The sequence below is a fragment of the Delphinus delphis genome, chromosome 1, assembly GCF_949987515.2.
Source record: "Delphinus delphis chromosome 1, mDelDel1.2, whole genome shotgun sequence".
Taxonomy (NCBI): Eukaryota; Metazoa; Chordata; class Mammalia; order Artiodactyla; family Delphinidae; genus Delphinus; species Delphinus delphis.
In genome coordinates, this window is record NC_082683.1 from 17217061 (window position 1) to 17236738 (window position 19678).

At 37.3% G+C, this 19678-nt stretch overlaps 1 protein-coding gene across 4 annotated transcripts in view; it reads left to right on the plus strand.

The window, feature by feature from the left end:
* ZBTB40 (zinc finger and BTB domain containing 40) overlaps window positions 1–19678 on the plus strand; it is an 81349-nt gene that overhangs the window by 18405 nt on the left and 43266 nt on the right. For 2 of the 4 annotated variants that reach the window (XM_060015767.1, XM_060015747.1), the window contains exons 2-4: window positions 3139–3230; window positions 16819–17588; window positions 18065–18198. In XM_060015767.1, the coding sequence (XP_059871750.1) occupies window positions 16892–17588; window positions 18065–18198 (831 nt within the window). In that variant the 5' untranslated portion in view covers window positions 3139–3230; window positions 16819–16891. Of the gene's footprint in view, window positions 1–3138; window positions 3231–7415; window positions 7545–16818; window positions 17589–18064; window positions 18199–19678 lie in introns of those variants that run through there. The other 2 variants (XM_060015758.1, XM_060015753.1) reach the window with 2 other exon arrangements.

Sequence of the window (19678 nt, forward strand, 5' to 3'; positions counted from 1 at the left end):
TATCAAATACAAAAATCTCCATCCCTTACACTATATATTGCTGCCTTTCAGGCCGGCAGTGTAAGAGAAGAAACCAAATGACAGCTGCTTTTGAACTTGAGCAATGTGGGCCTGCTAAAAGCTACGGTCACCCTTTTCTAACCTCACCAATCCTCCTTGCATTCTCAGAAATAATTGCTAGTGGTTCTCTTTTAACTTAGCTGATTCCTTAGATACGTTACATTTTAAATCATCTTTTTGTGTGTAGCAGATGCCCCATTTCTTGTCTCTGAGTGTGTGATCTTTGCTCTAATTATGTTGAGAGTGCCTGTTATTTCACCTGATTCTGGTTGGTTGTGAGATACTAAATAGCCATGGGGTTAAAGCTGACTCGGATCAAAGAGCAACTCAGCCTCTCAGGACCTCAGTTTCCTCTGTTAAAAAGGGGAGGGATTGGACTAAGGTCATTTGGTCATTGGACAAGAGTACGTGATAGAATAAAGTAATAAAGTAATGAACGTCTGTTTGCTGAAAGCAATGAATAGGGCTCTCCAAGGTCCCTTCCAGCTCTCTGGTTCCAGCAGAATCCAGAAATCAAGACAGAACTAAAGATTATATTCTGGAGATAGGGATTATCAATAGCAACAGTAAAAACAAAACAAACTTTAAGCAGATAAGGTTGCATTGAGCCAGGCCATATGAGAGATGTCTCAGACTATGAGATAGATGTGCCCAAAGGAGAGTGCAGAATTGTTAGGAGAACTGGAATGGAGGGCCCTTGATCAAGTATTAGGATGGCTTTTCTTTCTTGGGTATTGGGCTATAGAAATCTAGGCAGATGTGTGTCCAACTTCTGCTCCTACGGAGCTTTATTTATTATTAGACAATATATATAGGTTGCTTGTTCTTCCTTCCCATTGCTAGTCACTTTTCCGTATTAGACCATGCCATCTGTCACTGGAATAGCTCTGCTTTAATTGTGCTATATTTCAGAAACTCCTCCCTCAAAGCAGGTTAAGTTCCTCTGCTCATTTTCTGGCCTCCCTGACCTAGGCAGCCTAGTGTTCCACATTTCCTCTTAAGTGGGTATTTTTGGAGACCCACCCTAGCCAGCCCAGTGTCCATAATAATGATGGCAACAACTTACTGGAGGGCTTTCCAATGGGTCCAGTGCTAACTGCCTGTGCACATACATGATTCCAGAGCACTCTCCCTCTTCACCCTTACCTGTTGAAATTGTACCTAACTTGCATTTACCAACTCCAGTCCTACCCTTTTCCTTTCCACTCACTGGGATCAATCTGTTTTTTTCCTTTCTCTCGTCTTCCTTTCCCTCTTCTTGTCTCTTGAGTCCTTTTAAGACTTCTGTTTTCAGTCATTCCAGTTGAAATAAGTTGAATCAACTTTATTACAGGCTCTCTGTGAACAAGGACCTTGTTTTATATTTCACTTGGCTCCCACACAGCACCTAGCAGTGGGCTGAGTAATTGGTAGGCAATTGACCCATAAATAGTTGTTAGTTGACATATGTGTATTGCTGGCTGAAGACTTATGGGGAAATAAGTACAGTAAATTGGGGAATGGCAGGTCCAGTTCCTGAGGCCCAGAAAAGAGTCTCTTACCCTTCATCAGTGGCAGCAAAGTCTTTTATTTGAGTGTCTTGCTGAGGACATTGCCAGCAGTTGTGGATTTCAGAACATCTACTTTATTTAATTAACTGATGTATATAAGAGACTGTAAGTCTTTAGTGTTACTTTCCTTCTTGTTCATCAAAGGGATTCCATGTTTCTTACCAGCTCTGACTTAAGTTCTCACTTGTGCTTTTCCTGGTTTTTTGGGGTTTTTTTCCCCCCTGTGTGTAACTGTTATTTGTTTGTAGCTTAAAGAATCCTCAAACTTTCAGATTCTTTTTGGAAGTAGACAAAATAAAAATTTAAATAAATAAATAAAATCTTTGTGCTTCTTTTAGAAAGCTGGCCTAGTTTCCACTTTGTGTTGAATTCCCATTTGTGTTTTGGGTCATTATGCAGCACTAGGTTCAGCCAATTAAGTTTTTTCTAAGTATCTTTATTCTATATCAGTATAGTCTTTTCTTGAAGCTTTAATATTGTTGCTTTGAGGAACATGCATCCTTCTGGTGCTCTTTTGTTGCTTAAATGTCCTTCCCTTGGGACCTTTGACAATTTTCCCAAGCCTAGTGATTTCAGTTAAGTGCTTAATAACATAATTTAGGTTGCCTCTATACAGGAATCTACAGGACTTAAAGATTCCAACATGCTGTGTTCCACTATAGTTTCTTAGCTCTGAAAAGCATGCTTTCGTGCCATTATATTTAGCGCTATATTCTCTCCCCTCCATTTAACTTCCTTGCAAAGGGAGTTAGGGGGAAATAGTAAAATATATGTTAGAGGCTTTTACATTTTAGTTGTGCGATCAACAAAGTGTAGTTTAGCCTCTATAGTACATTTCAGTAGCCCCCAAGTCACTAATGTATCCCTCATGATTATATATTAGATTTATTTAATAACAGTATTCTGTACCTGAAAGTGGTCTACAAAGATTATATAGTTTAACTGTTTATTTACAGGTAGGTACTTCAGCTGTCATGTCAGATGGCTAGTTTCAAAACTATTTAATGAGGAAAATTCAGTCTTTCTTGGTAATAATAATACAGCTAACACATATAGTATTTACTACGTGCTGGGCACTGTTTTAAGTGTAAACACACCTACACATTAATTCTCTTATAAGTAGCATATGGCTGTTTTTTTAAGAATCCAATCAGAGAATCTCTGCCATTTAACAGGAACGTTTAATCTGCTTCTTTATTGTGATTACTAATACATTTGGACTTATTTATTTCTACCGTCTTAAGTTTTTTTCTATTTACCTTTGCCTTTACCTTCTTTGCCTTTCTTTTTCCCCTTTTCCACTTGCTATTGTATTAATCACATTTTCTTAATTCCCTTTTATACTTCTTGTTTGCAAATATTTGTTCAGTTTCTGTTCCCTTGTATCCTTACCTGTTAACATACATACTTTTCTTAGGCTAAAAGCTAAAGTTAATCATTATTTTTGTCATCCCCTTGACTCTTAGAACATCCTAACTCTAGTGCTCCTTCTCTCATCTTCCATGTTCTTGTTGATTTTTAATTTCAGAGAGGCAGTGGATTTTTAAGAATATAGACCTCAGAGCCAGACTGCCTGAGTTTGGAGCCCAGGTCTGCCACACACTAGTTGTGTGACCTTAGGTAAGTTGTATAACCTCTCTGTGCCACATTTTCTTATATGTAAAATGGGGATGATAAGAGTACCTACTTCACAGGGTTGTTGAAAAGATTAAATGAGTTAATAGATGCAAAGCATTTAGAACAGTCCCTGGCACATAGTAAGCATTAAATAAGTGGTAGCTACTATGGTTGTCATTATTCTACTTTGTTTTTAACCTCCCCTTCCCATATCCATTTTAAAATAGCCAGTGCATTTTAAAACACATTTCTTAATTTCTTTTTTATTAAGATATAATTAACATACAGTTCAATGAATTCTATTTGAAGAGTTTTGACAAATATCTAGTCTTCAACCACCATCCAAAATAAGGTACAGAACATTTCCATTCCCCGAGAAGGTTTCCTTGTGTCTCCTCCTGTTTAATTCCCTTCCCCCACACCACCCCACAACCTCCACAACCACTACAGTATTTGATCGCTATCACTGTAGATTAGTTTTTTCTGTATGTCTCTTTCCTGTAGATTTAGTCATATATATGTACTCTTTTGTGCCCGGCTTCTTTGACCTAACATACTGTTTTAGGGTTTATCCATGTTGTTGCTTGTATCAATGGTTAATCTTTTATTATAAGAAACCTCCACACAGTTCTTCAAAGTAGTTGTACCATTTTGCACTTTCCGCAGTAATGTATGCAAGTTCTAGTCATTCTGCATCCTCATCAACATTTGGTATTATCAGTTTTTCTGATTTTAACTTTTCTAGTGGATACGTTTAGCAGTTTCTTTGCTTGCTACTTGCTATTTTTTCTTACATTCTATCCTTTCTTTCTGGTTCAGTTTGCTTCTTATAGTAATTCTTTCAGTGACAGTCTCTGAGCCTCTTATCTTTGTTTGAAGGTGATTTTGTTTCAACTTGTATATAGATACATGGTTGATTGTTATTTTCCTTAATATTTGAAAACTGTTACTCCATTTTCTTATATCTATTGTTATTAATGAGAAGTCTGTACCAGTCAAACCGTCTTCTTTGATTAAGTAATAATCTTTTCTTTTGGTTTGCTTACAATTTCTTTTTCTCAGTGTTGTTGATACTTCAAAGTTTTTATTCTGAAGACTCATGTCTGACTTTAGTCCTAGAACATTCTCAGATATTATATCTTCAAATTGCTTCTGCCACATGTTCTTCATTATCTCTATCCGGAACACCTATTCAGATGCATGTGAAACCTTCATATTCTGTTTTCCATATCCTTTAACCTCTCTTTCATATTTCTGTTTTTGGGTTTTTTTTGTTTTGTTTTGTTTTTTACCTCTCTGCTACCTTCTGAGTAATTTTCTCAGACTTCTTTTCCTAATTACTCATTTTCTCTTTAGCTGTATCTAATCTGTTTAATTCATTGATAGATGAATTTCAGTGACTTAACTTTTATTCCTAGAAGTTCTTTTGGTTCTTTTTCACATCTGCCTATTCTTTTTTCATATTATCTTTTTCTTCCATTATGGCTTCCCTTCATTTTGCCTGTTTATTAAAATGAAACAATTAATTTGTAGCATTTTTTCATAGTATTCTATAATTTTTAGGGTTTTCAATTCTTGGAGATGCTATTTGTACTCTTCCTTGCATCTAATGTCTTTCCGTTGTGGTGATTCATTTCCTCATGTGACTTTTTGTTTTTACTGTTTGCCTTTTGGGGGTGGCACAGGAATCCTCCTCATCTGAGACACTCTAGCATCTATCTTGGCAAGGCCCTTCTCGTTTGATTTTTTTTCCTCCTTCACCTCCTACCGCTACTCCTATTTCCCTCCCCTTTATAGCACTTACTCTAATGTATTTGATAAAATGTCTTTTGCTACAATGTAACTTTACCTTACTGTTATTCATTGTTTTGTTTTTGTGTTTTTAACTTACGTAAGTGGAATTATGCTCTAGATCTCATTCTGGTTGTTATTGTTTCATTCAATTGGGTATTTAAGATCTGTTTCTGTCTGAATAGTCAGTTGTTGCTTCTTTCTAATGCACTATATTCCATAGGATACATTTTGCATATTTACTTAAATTCTTTTTGTGACTGACATCTAAATGACCTCTCATTTCCCTGCTACAGAAAACAATGGCCCAGTGATCTTTCTGGCCATGTGTCCTTATGAACCTATGTGAGAACTTTTCTGGGAAATGTACTCAGAAATATGATTCTTGGGCCACAAGGCATATATGCACAGAAAATTTCACTAAATATTACCAGAGTGTTTTTCCAGAATAGCTATATGAATTTATATACCACCAGTTTTACTCTAGATTCAAATTTATGCTCTACCACATGTTACTGTAAGACCTTAGAGAAATTACTTAACCTCTCTGGGCCTTAGTCTCCCCATCAGTAAAAGGGAATAATAACAGCATCTGCATCATCAGGTTGTTAAGAGAATGAAATGAATTAATATATGTAAAGCATATTCCTGAATATAATAAGCACTTCCTGAATATATAATAAATGTTAGCTGCTTTTACTGCTATTGTAACAACTACTCTTACTTGTTAGCCAGTTAAGTGAACTCCTTTTCTGAATTGCCATGTTACGTCATTTGCCCATTTTTCTCCCCATTGGATTTTTTTTCCCTAAGGTTTCCAGGAATTTCTCATGTATTCTAGATATTAACTCCTTGTCTTTAAACTGTATAAATATCTCCTGGTTCTACCATTTGTCCATTGTCTATTAATCATATCTATAGACTATAGAGTTCTTTGACAGAAACCTTTAATATCAGTATAATCATATTCATCTTTTCTTTTTTTAAGCTTTTGGGGCAATGTTTAAGAAGTTTCCCAACACCTGCTTCAAAGATACCCTCTGACATTTTCTACTGTTAACTTTTATAAATTTACCTTTCACATTCAGGTCTTCCTCATATGGTTTGTAATAGTGAGCTCATTTCTCTCTATGTTTTTCTTTTTTCCTGTGAGAGTCTCTGTGCCTTGGGTTTTGAAAGTATTCTGTTTTTTTTCTCCTGCATGTCAAAGACCAATTTTTATGTTAATTTCTCAGCCCAAGATTCTTATACGATATAATATATAAATTTGGATCCTTCACCTCTGTATGTCATAGGCCTACATTTTAGATTTCTTGTGGGTGCCATTTCTTCTACTCAAGGCCCAGATAATTAGCAACTTTTATTCTGTTTCCCTGAGCCAGTGAGCAGAGATTTTTCAGACTGCATATAAAGGAGGGATAGTTGTTTGAGGCTCTGTGCTTTGTGCAAGGGTCTCAGTTCCAACTCCCCCACCTTCTACCTGCCTGAAGCTATATTTCCAGTCTCCATGTGAGCATTAATGCCTTCTCCTCCAAGCCTAGGGCCTGTATTAGAGTTTGAAACCCCTTTGGGCCATCATGGTCTCAACTCCCACTTTACTGTTTCAGCTTTGATTTTGATGTCACTTCCATTTCAGGTACCTGGGAATTTCCTTTTTTCTTTTTCTTGCTTGACTATATATATAGATAGATATTTTTTAAATTTATTTTATTTATTTTTGGCTGCGTTAGGTCTTTGTTGCTGCCTGCGGGCTTTCTCTAGTTGTGGCGAGTGACTCTTCGTTGTGGTGCTCAGGCTTCTCATTGCGGTGGCTTCTCTCATTGCAGAGCACGGGCTCTAGGCGTGTGGGCTTCAGTAGTTGTGGCTCGCGGGCTCTAGAGCACAGGCTTAGTAGTTGTGGCGCACGGGCTTAGTTGCTCCGCAGCATGTGGGATCTTCTCAGACCAGGGCTCGAACCCATGTCCCTCGCATTGGCAGGCGGATTCTTCTTAACCACTGTGCCACCAGGGAAGCCCTAGCTTGAATATATATTTTTAAAGCATTTTTGTTACATTTTATCCAGTGTTTCTGTGTGTGAAGTGGGAGGAAAAGGTCCATTTACATCAGCTCAGTGTGCCATTTTGCCAAAAGTCTTTCCTTTAATTAGTATTCCTATTAATCTCAGTAAAATTTCAACTTTCAACTTTACCAGCTTACATTCATTAAGTAACCTTTGAATTTATTCTGCCTTAACTATCCCCATTCTCCTTTTATTGCTCAAGTTTATAACCATGGTTTTAGTATCTATATATTGGTAAGCCACATAATTTTGTTCAGTTTTTTTTTAACCTTGCTCAGTTGCTTATTCTGTTACAGTTATTCTATTATTTTCTTATCTAATTTAGTTGTCAACAAAAATGTGAAATAGCTCTGACCACAATCCTGTAGTTAATGCTCAAAGTACCTCCCTCTGCATCATTGGTGGCTCTTCGTATTTTTTAATCTGATGAAAGACTGACCAGAAATGACCCCAAAGCAACATTTTAAGTAAGTTTTAGTTTGTCCTAAAAATATAATCCCAATAATGTGTTCCTTATTAATAGGATTGTTTGAAAAGATTTATGTCCAGGTAAGTCTTTTGATTTACTGTAATCCATAGAGCCTATGTCTTGTCTTAGGAAGAAAATCATATTCTCCTGATATCATTTGTTCTTTAGAAAAACCACATCAGTGTCTGTTTAGTCGTTTTGTGTTATTTGCAAATTGAATTCTTGTTCTGATTTTTTTCTCAGATATTAAAATAAGTTAATTTACAAATTTTCAGACTTACCTCCTTTTTTTCTAAAGATAGCTCGTACTTTTGTCTGTTTTAAATCTTACAGAACTTTTTTTTCTGTTTTCCACAAGAACTGGGAGATATTCCAATCCTGCTCCTGTTGCTACTACTATTTCAGCAACAAGTCAGTTAGCTCCTAGGCCACAGTTTATCTTTAAAAAGTATGCATTTTTATAACACAGATATTAAAACAAGCTGTAGTGAAACAGTAAGGTTAGATGTTCTCAAAGCTACTCTTTGAGTAAGCTTTAAAAAAATTATATGAATTCATGAATGTTCTACAATCTATACCATAGTATAGATAGGGTTTGGGGTGATTAGTACTGAAAATTTACATTCCTAAAAGGAAAAATTTCTTAATAGATGAACTTTATTCTTTAGAGCAGTTTTAGGTTCACTGCAAAATTGAGAGTAAAGTGCAGAGTTCCCATTATAATCCTGTCCCCACACAACCTCACCCACTGTCCCACAACACAGTGATACATTTGTTACAATCAGTGAACCTACATGGATACGTAATTGTCACCCAAAGTCCATAGTTTTCATTAAGGTACACTTTTGGTTTCATACATTCTCTGGAACTTGACATGTATATGATACATGAATTCACCATTGTAGTTTTATACACAATAATTTCACTGCCCTAAAGATCCTCCGTGTTAAACCTATTCATCCCTCCTTACTCCCAACCACTGGCAACCACTGATCTTTTGACTATCTCCATCGTTTTGCCTTTTCCAGAATGTCATATGGTTATATTCATATAATATAGAGACTTTTTATATTGGATTCTTTCACTTACTAATATGCACTTAAGTGTCCTCCATGTCTTCCCATTGCTTGATAGCTCATTTCTTTTTGCACTAAATAATATTCTATTGTCTGGATGTACCACAGTTTGTTTATCCATTTATCTGGTGAAAGACAGTTTGGCAATTACGAATAGAGCTGCTGTAAACATCTGCGTGCAGGTTTTTGTGTGGACGTAAGTTTTCAGTTTTTTTAGGTAAATATCAAGGAGCACAATTGCAGGATCATATGATAAGGATATGCTTAGTTTTATAATAAACTCCTAATCTGTCTTACAAAGTGCTGTACCATTTTGCATTCTCACCAGCAATGAATAGCAGTTCCTGTTGCTATACATCCTCACCTGCATTTGGTGTTGTTAGTGATTTGGGTTTTGTCATTTCTAATAGGTTTTATTTGTAATTCCCATATGACATATGACGTTGAACATCTTTTTGTATGCTTACTTGCTATCTGCATCTCTTCCTTGGTGGGATGTCTGTTAAGGTCTTTGGTCCATTTTTTAATCAGGTTGTTTTCTTATTGTTGAGTTTCAAGAATTCCTTGTATGTTTTAGATAATAGTCATTTAACAGATATGTCTCTTGCAAATATTTTCTCCCAGTCTATGACTTGTCTTCTCAGTCTCTTGACATTATCATTCATAGAGCAGAAGTTCTTTAAGTTTAATGAAGTCCAGCTTATCCATTATTTCTTTCAGGGATCATGCCTTTGGAGGTGTATCTAAAAGGTCATTGCTATATCCAAGGTCACCTAGGTTTTTTCTTTGTATTTTCTAGAGGTTTTATAGTGTTGTGTTTTTACATTTAAGTCTGTGATCCAATTTGAGCTAAATTTGTGAAGGCTATGAGGTCTGCGTCTAGATTCATTTTTCTACATGTGGATGTTCAGTTGTTCCAGCACCATTTGTTGAAAATACTGTCTTTGCTCCATTATCAAAGATCAGTTGACTGTACTTTTGTGGGTCTATTTATCTATTCTTTCACCAGTACCACACGGTTTTGGTTACTGTAGCTTTGTAGGTAAGTATTGAAGTTGAGTATTGAGTAGTGTCAGTCTTCCTACTTCGTTCCTCTACCCTGATATTGAGTTGGCTATTCTGGATCTTTCGCCTCTCCATATAAACTTAAGAATCAGTTTGTCAGTATCCACAAAATAACTTGCTGGGATTTTGATTAGGATTGTGTTGAACTTATAGATCAATTTGGGAAGAACTGAAATTTTGACACTACAGAGTCTTCCTATCCATGAACATGGAATATCCCTCCATTTACTTATTTTTTCTTTGATATCTTTCATTAGAGTTTTGTAGTTTTTCTCATATACATCTTGTATGTATTTTGTTAGACTTATCCTCAAGTATTTTCACATTTTTAATTTCTTTTTTGGGGGTGCCAATTAAATGGTAATGTTTTCATTTCAAATTTGACATGTTCATTGCTGATAGACAGGAGAGTGATTAAGTTTTTTATATTTACCTTGTATCCTGCAGCCTTGCTGCTATTGCTTGTTATTATTATTATTAAATTTTTTGTCAGTTCTTTTGGATTTTCTACATACCTCATCACAGTCATATCATCTGTGAACAAAGACTGTTTCGCACCTTCCTTCCCAGTCTGTATACCTTTTAGCTGGGAATTCCAGAATGATACTGAAAAGCAGTGGTGAAATGAGACATCCCTGCCTTGTTCCTGATCTTAGGCAGAAAGCTTCGACTCTAATGTTAGCTGTTGGTTTTTGTAGCTGTTCTTTATCAGGTTGAGGAGGTTCCCCTCTATTCCTAGTTAGCTGAGAGTTTTTATCATGAATTTTGTGGATTTTTTCAAATGCTTTTTCTGCATCTATTGATATGAACATGCGATTTTTCTTTTTTAACCTGTTGTTATAATGGATTACATTTACTGATTTTCAAAGGTTGAACCAGCCTTGAATACCTGGGATAAATCCCACTTGGTCATGGTGTTAAATTATTTTTATTATTGTTGAATTTGATTTCCTAATATTTTGTTGAAGATTTTGGTCTTTGTTTTTCTTATAATGTCTTTGTCTGGTTTTGCTGTTAGTGTAATGCTAGGCTCATAGAATGAGTTAGGAAGTATTCCCTCTGTTTCTATTTTCTGGAAGAGATTGTGGATATTTGATATAATTTCTTCCTAAACTGTTTCGCAGAATTTACCAGTGAACCTATCTGGGCCTGCTGCTTCAAGTGTTGGAAAGTTATTAATTATTGACTCAGTATCTTTGATAGATTAGGCCTATTCAGATGTCTCGTTCTCCTTGTGTGAGTCTTGGCAGATTGTGTCTTTCAAGTAATTGATCCATTTCATTAAAGTTATCAAATTTGTGGGCATATTATTATATTATTCCTTTTTTATCCTTTTATTGTGCATGGGATCTGTACTGATGTCCCTTCTTTCATTTCTGATATTAGGAATCTGTGTTCTCTCTTTTTTCTTAGTTAGCCTGGTAGAGGCTTATTGTTTTATTGATCTTTTCAAAGAGCCAGCTTTTAGGTTTGTTTTTTTTTTCTCTTGATTTCCTTTTCTCAGTTTCATTTATTTGTCCACTATTTTCTTTTTCTCCTGCTTACTTTGGATTTACTTTGTTCTTCTTGTTTTAGTATCCCAAAGTGGAGGCTTAAATTATTGGTTTTAGATCTTTCTTCTTTTCTAATGTATGCATTCAGTGCTATAAGTTTCCCTCTAAGCACTGCTTTTGCTGCATCCTATAAATTTTGATAAGTTGTATTTACATTTTCATTTAGTTTAGAATATTTTTGAATTTGTCTTAAGATTTCTTCTTATGTGTTATTTAGAAGTGTGTTGTTTAATCTCCAAGTATTTGGAGATTTTTCCAGCTATCTTTTTGTCATTGATTTCTAGTTTAATTCCATCGTGGTCTGAGAACAGAGTGTATGGTTTCTATTCTTTTCAATTTGTGAAAGGTAACTTATGGCCCAGAATGTGGTCTATCTTGTTGAATGTTCCATGTGATATTAAGAAGAATATGTAGTATGCTGTAGATGAAGTAGTCTATAGTCAATTGCTTGATGGTGCCATTAACTTCACCGATGTCCTTACTGATTTTCTGCCTTCAGGCTCTATCCATTTCTGATAGAGAGGTGTTTAAAGTCTCCAACTATAATAGTGATGCACCTATTTCTCTTTGTATTTCTTTCAGCTTACCTTACATGTTTTGATGCTCTTGTGTTAGTTGCCTACACAATAAGGATTATTATGTCTTGTTAGAGTATTGACCCCTTTTTCATTAAGTAACTCCCCTTTATCCCTAATATCTTTCCTTACTTGAAGTTTGCTCTGTCTGAAATTAATATAGCTCCCCTGCTTTCTTTTGATTACTGTTAACATGGTATATCATTCTCCATGCATTTATTTTTAATCTATATGCAACTTTAAGTGAGTTTCTTGTAGACAGCATCAGAGTGGGTCTTGTTTTTTGATCCACTCTGACAATCTGTCTTTTAATTAGTATATTTAGAGCATTGATCTACCATATTTGTTAATGTTGTCTGTATGTTGCCCTTGTTCTTTGTTCCTACTTTTGTCTAACATACTTTTTCATTCTTTTGTAGTTTTAATTGAGCATTTGACGTGATTCCATTTTCACCTCTTTTTACCATATCAGTTATACTTCTTTTTAAAACTTATTTTAGTGGTGTCCTATAGTTTGCAATAGATTTACAACTAATCTAAATCCACTTTCAAATGACACTGTACCACTTCACATGTATTATAAGTACCTTATAATAATAATAACATAATCTTAATCTTTCCCTTCTCTCCCTTGTATTATTGCTGTCATTCATTTCATTTATACATAAGCATATAGAATTGACCCTTGAACAATGCAGGAGTTAGGGACACTGACCTCTGGCACAGGCAAAAATCTGCGTATAACTTTGTAGTGAGCCCTCTGTATCTGTGGATTCAACCAACTGCAGATTACGTGGTACTGTAGTATTTAGTGTTGAAAAAATCCACATGTAAGTGGATCTTCACAGCTCAAACCTGTGTTGTTCAAGGGTTACCTGTATAAACATAAGCATGCATAATCAAATACATTGTTGCTGTCATTATTTTGAACAAACTGCTATCTATGTCAGTTAAGAATAAAAAATAAAACTGCTATCTATGTCAGTTAAGAATAAAAAATAAAACTGCTATCTATGTCAATTTTTGTTTTACCTTCACCTATTCATTCTTCAGTGCTATTCATTAGTTTATGTAGATCCATATTTCTGTACTTTATCATTTCCTTCTCTCTGAATAACTTCTTTAACATTACTTGGAAGGCAGGTCTACTGGCAGGCAAGTCCCTCAACCTTGCTGGTCTGGAAAGTATTTTACATTCACTGTTAAAGGAAAAAATTTCAGGGTAGAATTCTAGGTTGGTAGTTTGTTTTCTTCTCTCAACATTTTAAATATTTCACTCCACTCTTCTCTTGCCTGCATGGTTGTTTGAGGAGAAATTAGATGTAATTCCTATCTGCTTCTCTGAAGGAAAGGTCCTTCTGGCTTTTTTCAAGATTTGTTTTTTAAACTTTGATTTTTCTATAGTTTGAATATGATGTGCTTAAGTATAGTTATTAAGAGCATTTATCCTGCTTGGGGTTCTGAGCTTCTTAGACCTGTGGTTTGGTGTCTAACATTAATTTGGGGAAATTCTTAGTCTTTATTGCTTCAAATATTGCTTCTGTTTCTTTTTCTCTTCTCCTTCAGATATTCCCATTGCACATATGTTTTACCTCTTGTGGTTGTCTCACAGTTCTTGGATATTGGTTCTGTTTTTTTCAGACCTTTTTCACTTTGCTTTTCAGTTTTGGAAGTTTCTTATTGTTATATCCTCAAGGTCAGAGATTCTTTACTCAACCATATCTAGTCTACTAGTAAGTGCATCAAAGGCATTCTTTATTTCTGTTACAGTGTTTTTAACCTCTAGCTTTTCTTTTTCATTCTTTCTTAGAATTTCCATCTCTCTGCTTACATTGCCATCTGTTTTTGCATGTTGTCTACTTTTTCCTTTAAATCCTTTATTAATCTTTTTTTTTTTAATTCCTTGTCTGATAATTCCTGACATATCTGACTGTGGTTCTGATGCTTGTTCAGTCTCTTTGAAGTGTGTTTTTTGCCTTTTAGTATGCCTGGTAGTTTTTTCTTGAAAGGGAGACATAAAGTACTGGGTAAAAGGAACTGTGGTAAGTATAACTATAGAGATGGGGTGGTAAGATGTGAAGGGAGGAAGTGTGTTTTATAGACCTATCATTAGGTCTCAGTCTTTTGGTAAGTCTGTGCCCCTGGACTGTGAACTTCACTGATACTTTTCAGTCTCCCCCTCCCCACCTCCTTAAGTGGTACAGGATGGCTAGAGTGGGCTGACGTTGGGTATTTCCTTTCCTCCAGTTAGGTTAGACTCTGGTAAAATAGTTTCTTCTGATACTAGGCCTTGTTGAGAAGAACAGAATCCTCTGTCATATTTTAAAATGGTTACTTTCTCCTTCCTCCTGCCAGAAGCAGAAGGGAATTTTCCCCCAGTATTCACTTGAGTACCCAGTAGAGCTCCTGGAGTTAAAACTCACAAAATTATGACTCTGTCCCTCTGGAGTTTTTAACTCTCAGACTTGTCCACCCTGAGCCTCCATCAGTTCGTTAACTTAGGTTTAGTTTTCCTATTCTGGCACTGCTTCCCATGGATTTCTCTTGGTGGGTTTCTGCTCTGAGAAGTTGTGATTCTCTGCCAGTCTCTCCAATTTTGGGAGCAGTAGTTTTGCCCTGTGACCTCACTTCTCTGACAGAGCTAAGAAGAGTTGTTGATTTTTCCGTCTGTTTGCCTTTTTACCTGCCAAGTTAGAATGGTGACTTTTAAGCTCCTTCCATGCCAGACCAGAAACCTGGAAACCAGAACCTGGAAATATTTTCATTTTTATTTTTATTTGTCAGTTTCAAATGTGGGAAAATAAGGAATAGTGGTGGAGTGGAAAGGTAACAAAGGCAACCAATGTTATTTTGACAAATGTCAAAGACCATGTGACTTTCCTGCTTAAAGCCCTTCAAACCCTTCATTGACTCCTCATTGTCTTTAGGATAAATCCAAGCTCCTAAGCATGGCCCATGTATCTTTCTGTGGCCAGAACCTCTGCCTGCCTCTCCAGATTCGTCTCCTGACACTCCCTGTCCCTTTCTATATGTTCAGTATCACTGAACTCCTTATAATCCCCTCCTAAACCTCCTTCCTGCCATGTGATGTTTTCTTATTTGTGTGCCTCACGCAGGCTTCCCTGCTTGGAGTGCCTTTTTCTCCCACTCTTTTCACCTCATCAGTGCCTGCTCACTTACTAAGGCAGGTTAGCTGTTAGCTCCTCCACAAAAACCTTACTGTAACTCTTGGATATCCCTATTCCCCAAACTGGGCTTCTAAGTACAAATCTCTGTCATTACATTTCCTGCCATTCATTTATTCATTCCACCAACTAACCAACAGTGTTTGTGTTAGGCAGAATTTTAAGCACTGGGATGCAGCAGATGATGAAAAAAAAAAGTTCCTTCCCTAATGGAGTTTATATTTCTAGTGAAGGGGGGTACATGATAAGTAAGTAAAAATATGTGTCAGTAGGCTATGATAAAAAATAGAGTAAGAGGGATGGAATGTTCTGTGGTTGGAGAGGAGGTTGCTATTTAAAGAACATGGTCAGATTTGATTAAATGTTCTAAATCATTAAAAAATAAATAAAATAAAGAACATGGTCAGGGAAGACCTCGTTGATCATGTGGCCATTGAGCAGAGTCCTGATGGGAGTGAGAGAGTGAGCCATGCACACATGTGAAGAAACCTACAGGTGAATATGCTTAGGGTGTTCCACAATCAGCAAGGAAGGCGTGGTGCTTACAGCAGAATGGGTGAGGGGGAGCGAGGCAGAAGATGAGGTTTTAGAGCTAATGACAGCCAGAGTAAGAATTTTGGCTTTTGGCTTTTACTCTGAGACCAGGAACCATGGAGGCGTTTGTGCAAAGTGACATATATGGCTATGTGCTAAAAAGATCTCTCTGACTACTGGGTTGAAGATAGAGTAGGGTAGGGGTAGGGCTAGGAAGGGGTGGAGGCATGGGGGACCAGTTAGGACATTGTTGCAATATCCAAATAAAAGGTGATGGCGGCTTGGGCTGACCAGAGTAGAACCAGTGGAGGTAGTAATAAGTGATTGGATTTTGGATATATTTTGAAGGTAGAGCCAACAGGATTTATAAAGGATTGGGTAAGGGATATGAGAAAAAACAGGAGTTAAGGATGATTTCTAGGTTTTTGGTCTGAACAACTAGAAGGGACAGAATTGCTGTGAAGTGGGGAAGATGGCAGGGGAGTTTGGATTTAAGTTTAAGAAACCTAACAGGCCTCCAATTAGAGATGTTCAATAGGTAGTTGCAAGTGTGCGTCTGCAGTTCAGAGGAAAGGGCTGAGCTGGAAATACAAATCTAAAAGCTCTCAACATTTAGCTATTTCAAAGGTATGGAATCAGATGAGAGAGAAGAAGTGAGATGACAGTCCTGGAGCACAGCAAACTTTAGAGGCCAAAGTGATGCAGAGAACCCAGCAAAGGAACCAGAGAGTGCAGGATCAAGTGAAAAATGCATTTTAAAGGGGAGGGAATGACGACCTGTATTCAGGGCTGCAGATAGGTCAAGTAATATGAGGACATTGTATTATAAATATGTTTATATATATATATATATATATGTCTCCTTCATTTGGCTGAGAACTTGAGAGCAGAATGCATTTAGCAATATAGTCACTTACAGCTTTGAAATCAGTGAGACATGGGTATGCCACTTAATGGCTGTTTTTCCTTAAGCTGGTTCTCTCAGTCTCTTTGAGCTTCAGTCTTATGTATAAAATGGGGAGGATACAGTACTTTTCCAGTGAGTTTTTGTGAGGATCAAATGAGATCATCCAGATGACACACTAAGCATAGTCCTGTTCATGCAGTTAAACCCATGCCAGTTATTATCATGATTAATTCAGTATACCTGGCACAGTACCCCTTCCTGTTCAGCAGCATTTGCTGAATGAACCAGTGAATTGACTGTTCATTTTCATATTTCATTCAGGGCATTTCCCTGTGTGCTTATGAAGTATTAACATGGCATTTTTGGGGTTTTTCCAGGATCTAGTGCTGATCCTCACAAAGTGATTCTGGAAGAAGAGAGTAAAGGAAGTCCTCAGACAGAGCTGATGCGATGGAGCTTCCCAACTATAGCCGGCAGCTGCTGCAGCAGCTCTACACGCTGTGCAAGGAGCAGCAGTTCTGTGACTGCACCATTTCCATTGGTACCATTTACTTCAGGGCCCACAAACTTGTCCTGGCTGCTGCCAGCCTCCTGTTCAAAACCCTGCTGGACAACACAGACACCATCTCCATCGATGCATCTGTCGTGAGCCCTGAGGAGTTTGCCCTCTTGTTAGAAATGATGTACACTGGCAAACTACCTGTGGGCAAACACAACTTCTCCAAAATCATCTCCTTAGCCGACAGCCTACAGATGTTTGATGTGGCTGTTAGTTGTAAAAATCTTCTAGCTAGCCTTGTAAACTGCTCTGTTCAGGGTCAGGTGGTGAGGGATGTCTCCACACCATCCTCAGAGTCATCCAGGAAGGAGCTGGAGAAGCCTGAAGTAGAAATCCTTTCCTCCGAGGGTGCTGGAGAGCTTCATTCTTCCCCGGATGTTTCCACCCCTCCAGGGGGCCCTGTGAAAGCCGAGGTGGGGGAAGTGATCCAGACGGTTGTGCAAGAGATGAGTGTGGATCCTTCCGCTGCCCAGGGGATTCAGGGGAATGCAGACACCCCAGTGGAGACTCCTCTGACAGCTGAAGATTTTTCCCCTTCTCCTGTTGTACAAACCTTTAGTGAGGCAAAGGAAGCAAGCCCAGAATCAGGTAATATTCATTTAATAGTTGTTTTGTAATCTGTCCTTCTGTTGTCAGTTACTAGATTCAGTGATCTTTATGATTTTTTTGTTTGTTTGTTTGTTTCATTGATAAATTTATCAAAGATCACTGTTAGATTGGAAACCAAAATCCAATGCAATACTTGTACTAGGGTATTCTTCTTTTAAAAGTGTCTGTGGTTTTGAGTGTTGCAAGCCTGAAGATGAACCACAGAGCAGAAAAGCAGTATTGAAATAACCATGTACCATCTTTGATTCTTACCCGTTATTTTAACTAGGATGATGATGGCACAAAGGAGGAAGCTATTAGAGATGCTGTTTGCTATTACTCATAACTGATACATTAGCTGTTTTGTTTACAAATGCAGTACATGACCTAAAGGTTCTCAGACAGCTTAAACTTTTAAAAATTATTTCAAGTAATCAATCACTGATTTTTTAAATTTTGTTTTGTTTTACATTCAGAGTATGAGGGGAAGCATTACCAGCTGAATTTTCTTCTAGAAAATGAAAAAATCTTCTCAGATGCACTCTTGATTACCCAGGATGTTTTAAAAAGACTAGAAGAATGTTCAGAAATTAAAGGTGCACAGAAGGAGGTAGGTACCATGAGTTTTATTTGTTTGCTGGTTTAGTGTTCTCAGGATAGCAGATCAGTTATCAGGATCTCAATTTTTTTCAAACTTTAAATTTTTTTTTTTTGACATTTATCCCCTAAAGGATAGTCATGCAAAAGTGCTAGGCAAGAGACTTTCAAAACGAAGTTATATTTTGATCACTAGGTGGATCCCAGCTTACAACCGGTTTTGATCCAGGATACTTAACTGAGCTTACCATTTCCTCCTGATTAATCAGGAATAAAATGGGGCAGAAGGTAGTTATGGATAACCCCAAATCAGAGATGAAGTAATAAAAACAAAAAACCAAACAACAATAAATACTCAAAACATGGTACGAAAAGGATTTAATATGGACTTACACAGTAAATTGCATCGTGTTTAGGAATACAGTGGTCATTTTCAGACATAAAAACAATAATGGTGAACATTTATTGAATTCTTACCTTGATACACTTGGTATCAATACATATGTTATCTCATCTAATCCTCACAAAAATCATTGAGGTGGATACTATTTTATTATTTTTTATCACTGTTTTATGGATGAGAAGAACTGTCTCAAAGAGGTGATGTAACTCGGCCAAGGTTGCAGAGCTCATAAAACTAAGCTCTGAGCAAGAATTCAAACCTAAGCATTCTGACTTTAGAGCTCTCCTCTTACACATTGAGTTACTGCCTCCCAAAGGGATAAAAATGATGCGTGTATGTCACGTATGTATAAAGGTACATAGGCATCACCTGACAGAAAACTGTCAAATGGTTATCATGCTCTATTTCTTAGCTGACGTTTTCTGTTTTTTCATTATCTCAGTGAGGTGCATCCCCACCTGTGGGCTCCCTCACTACCCAGTTCCTCACACCTGGTGCTGTAGGGTTGACTGCACTGCCACTTTAGGACTCCCTTGCTTCCCCTTTCTTCCGGCCATGTTTCCCATTCTGAGAGGTGCTGGCAGAGTGAGCGGGCACTGCCCCTGTAGTCTTGCTCATCTGACTGGGGGGTTAGTGTGGGGAGGCCTCCCATGTTGCTGTAGACAATTTAGTGTCTGTTAGTTACTTTTTTTTTTTTAAAGGGAGGTTGCAATTTTAATTTTTTTATTATTTATTTATGGCTGTGTTGGGTCTTCGTTTCTGTGCGAGGGCTTCCTCTAGTTGTGGCAAGCGGGGGCCACTCTTCATTGCAGTGCGCAGGCCTCTTACTATCGTGGCCTCGCTTGTTGCAGAGCACAGGCTCTAGACGCGCAGGCTCAGTAATTGTGGCTCGCGGGCTCAGTTGCTCCGCAGCACGTGGGATCTTCCCAGACCAGGGCTCGAACCCATGTCCCCTGCATTGGCAGGCAGACTCTCAACCACTGCACCACCAGGGGAGCCCTGTTAGTTACTATTAATCCAAGCAATAAATGCCTTCTACTATTTAAATAGTTCCCTGATTCATAGCAAGTTACTTTTTAAAAAACAAATT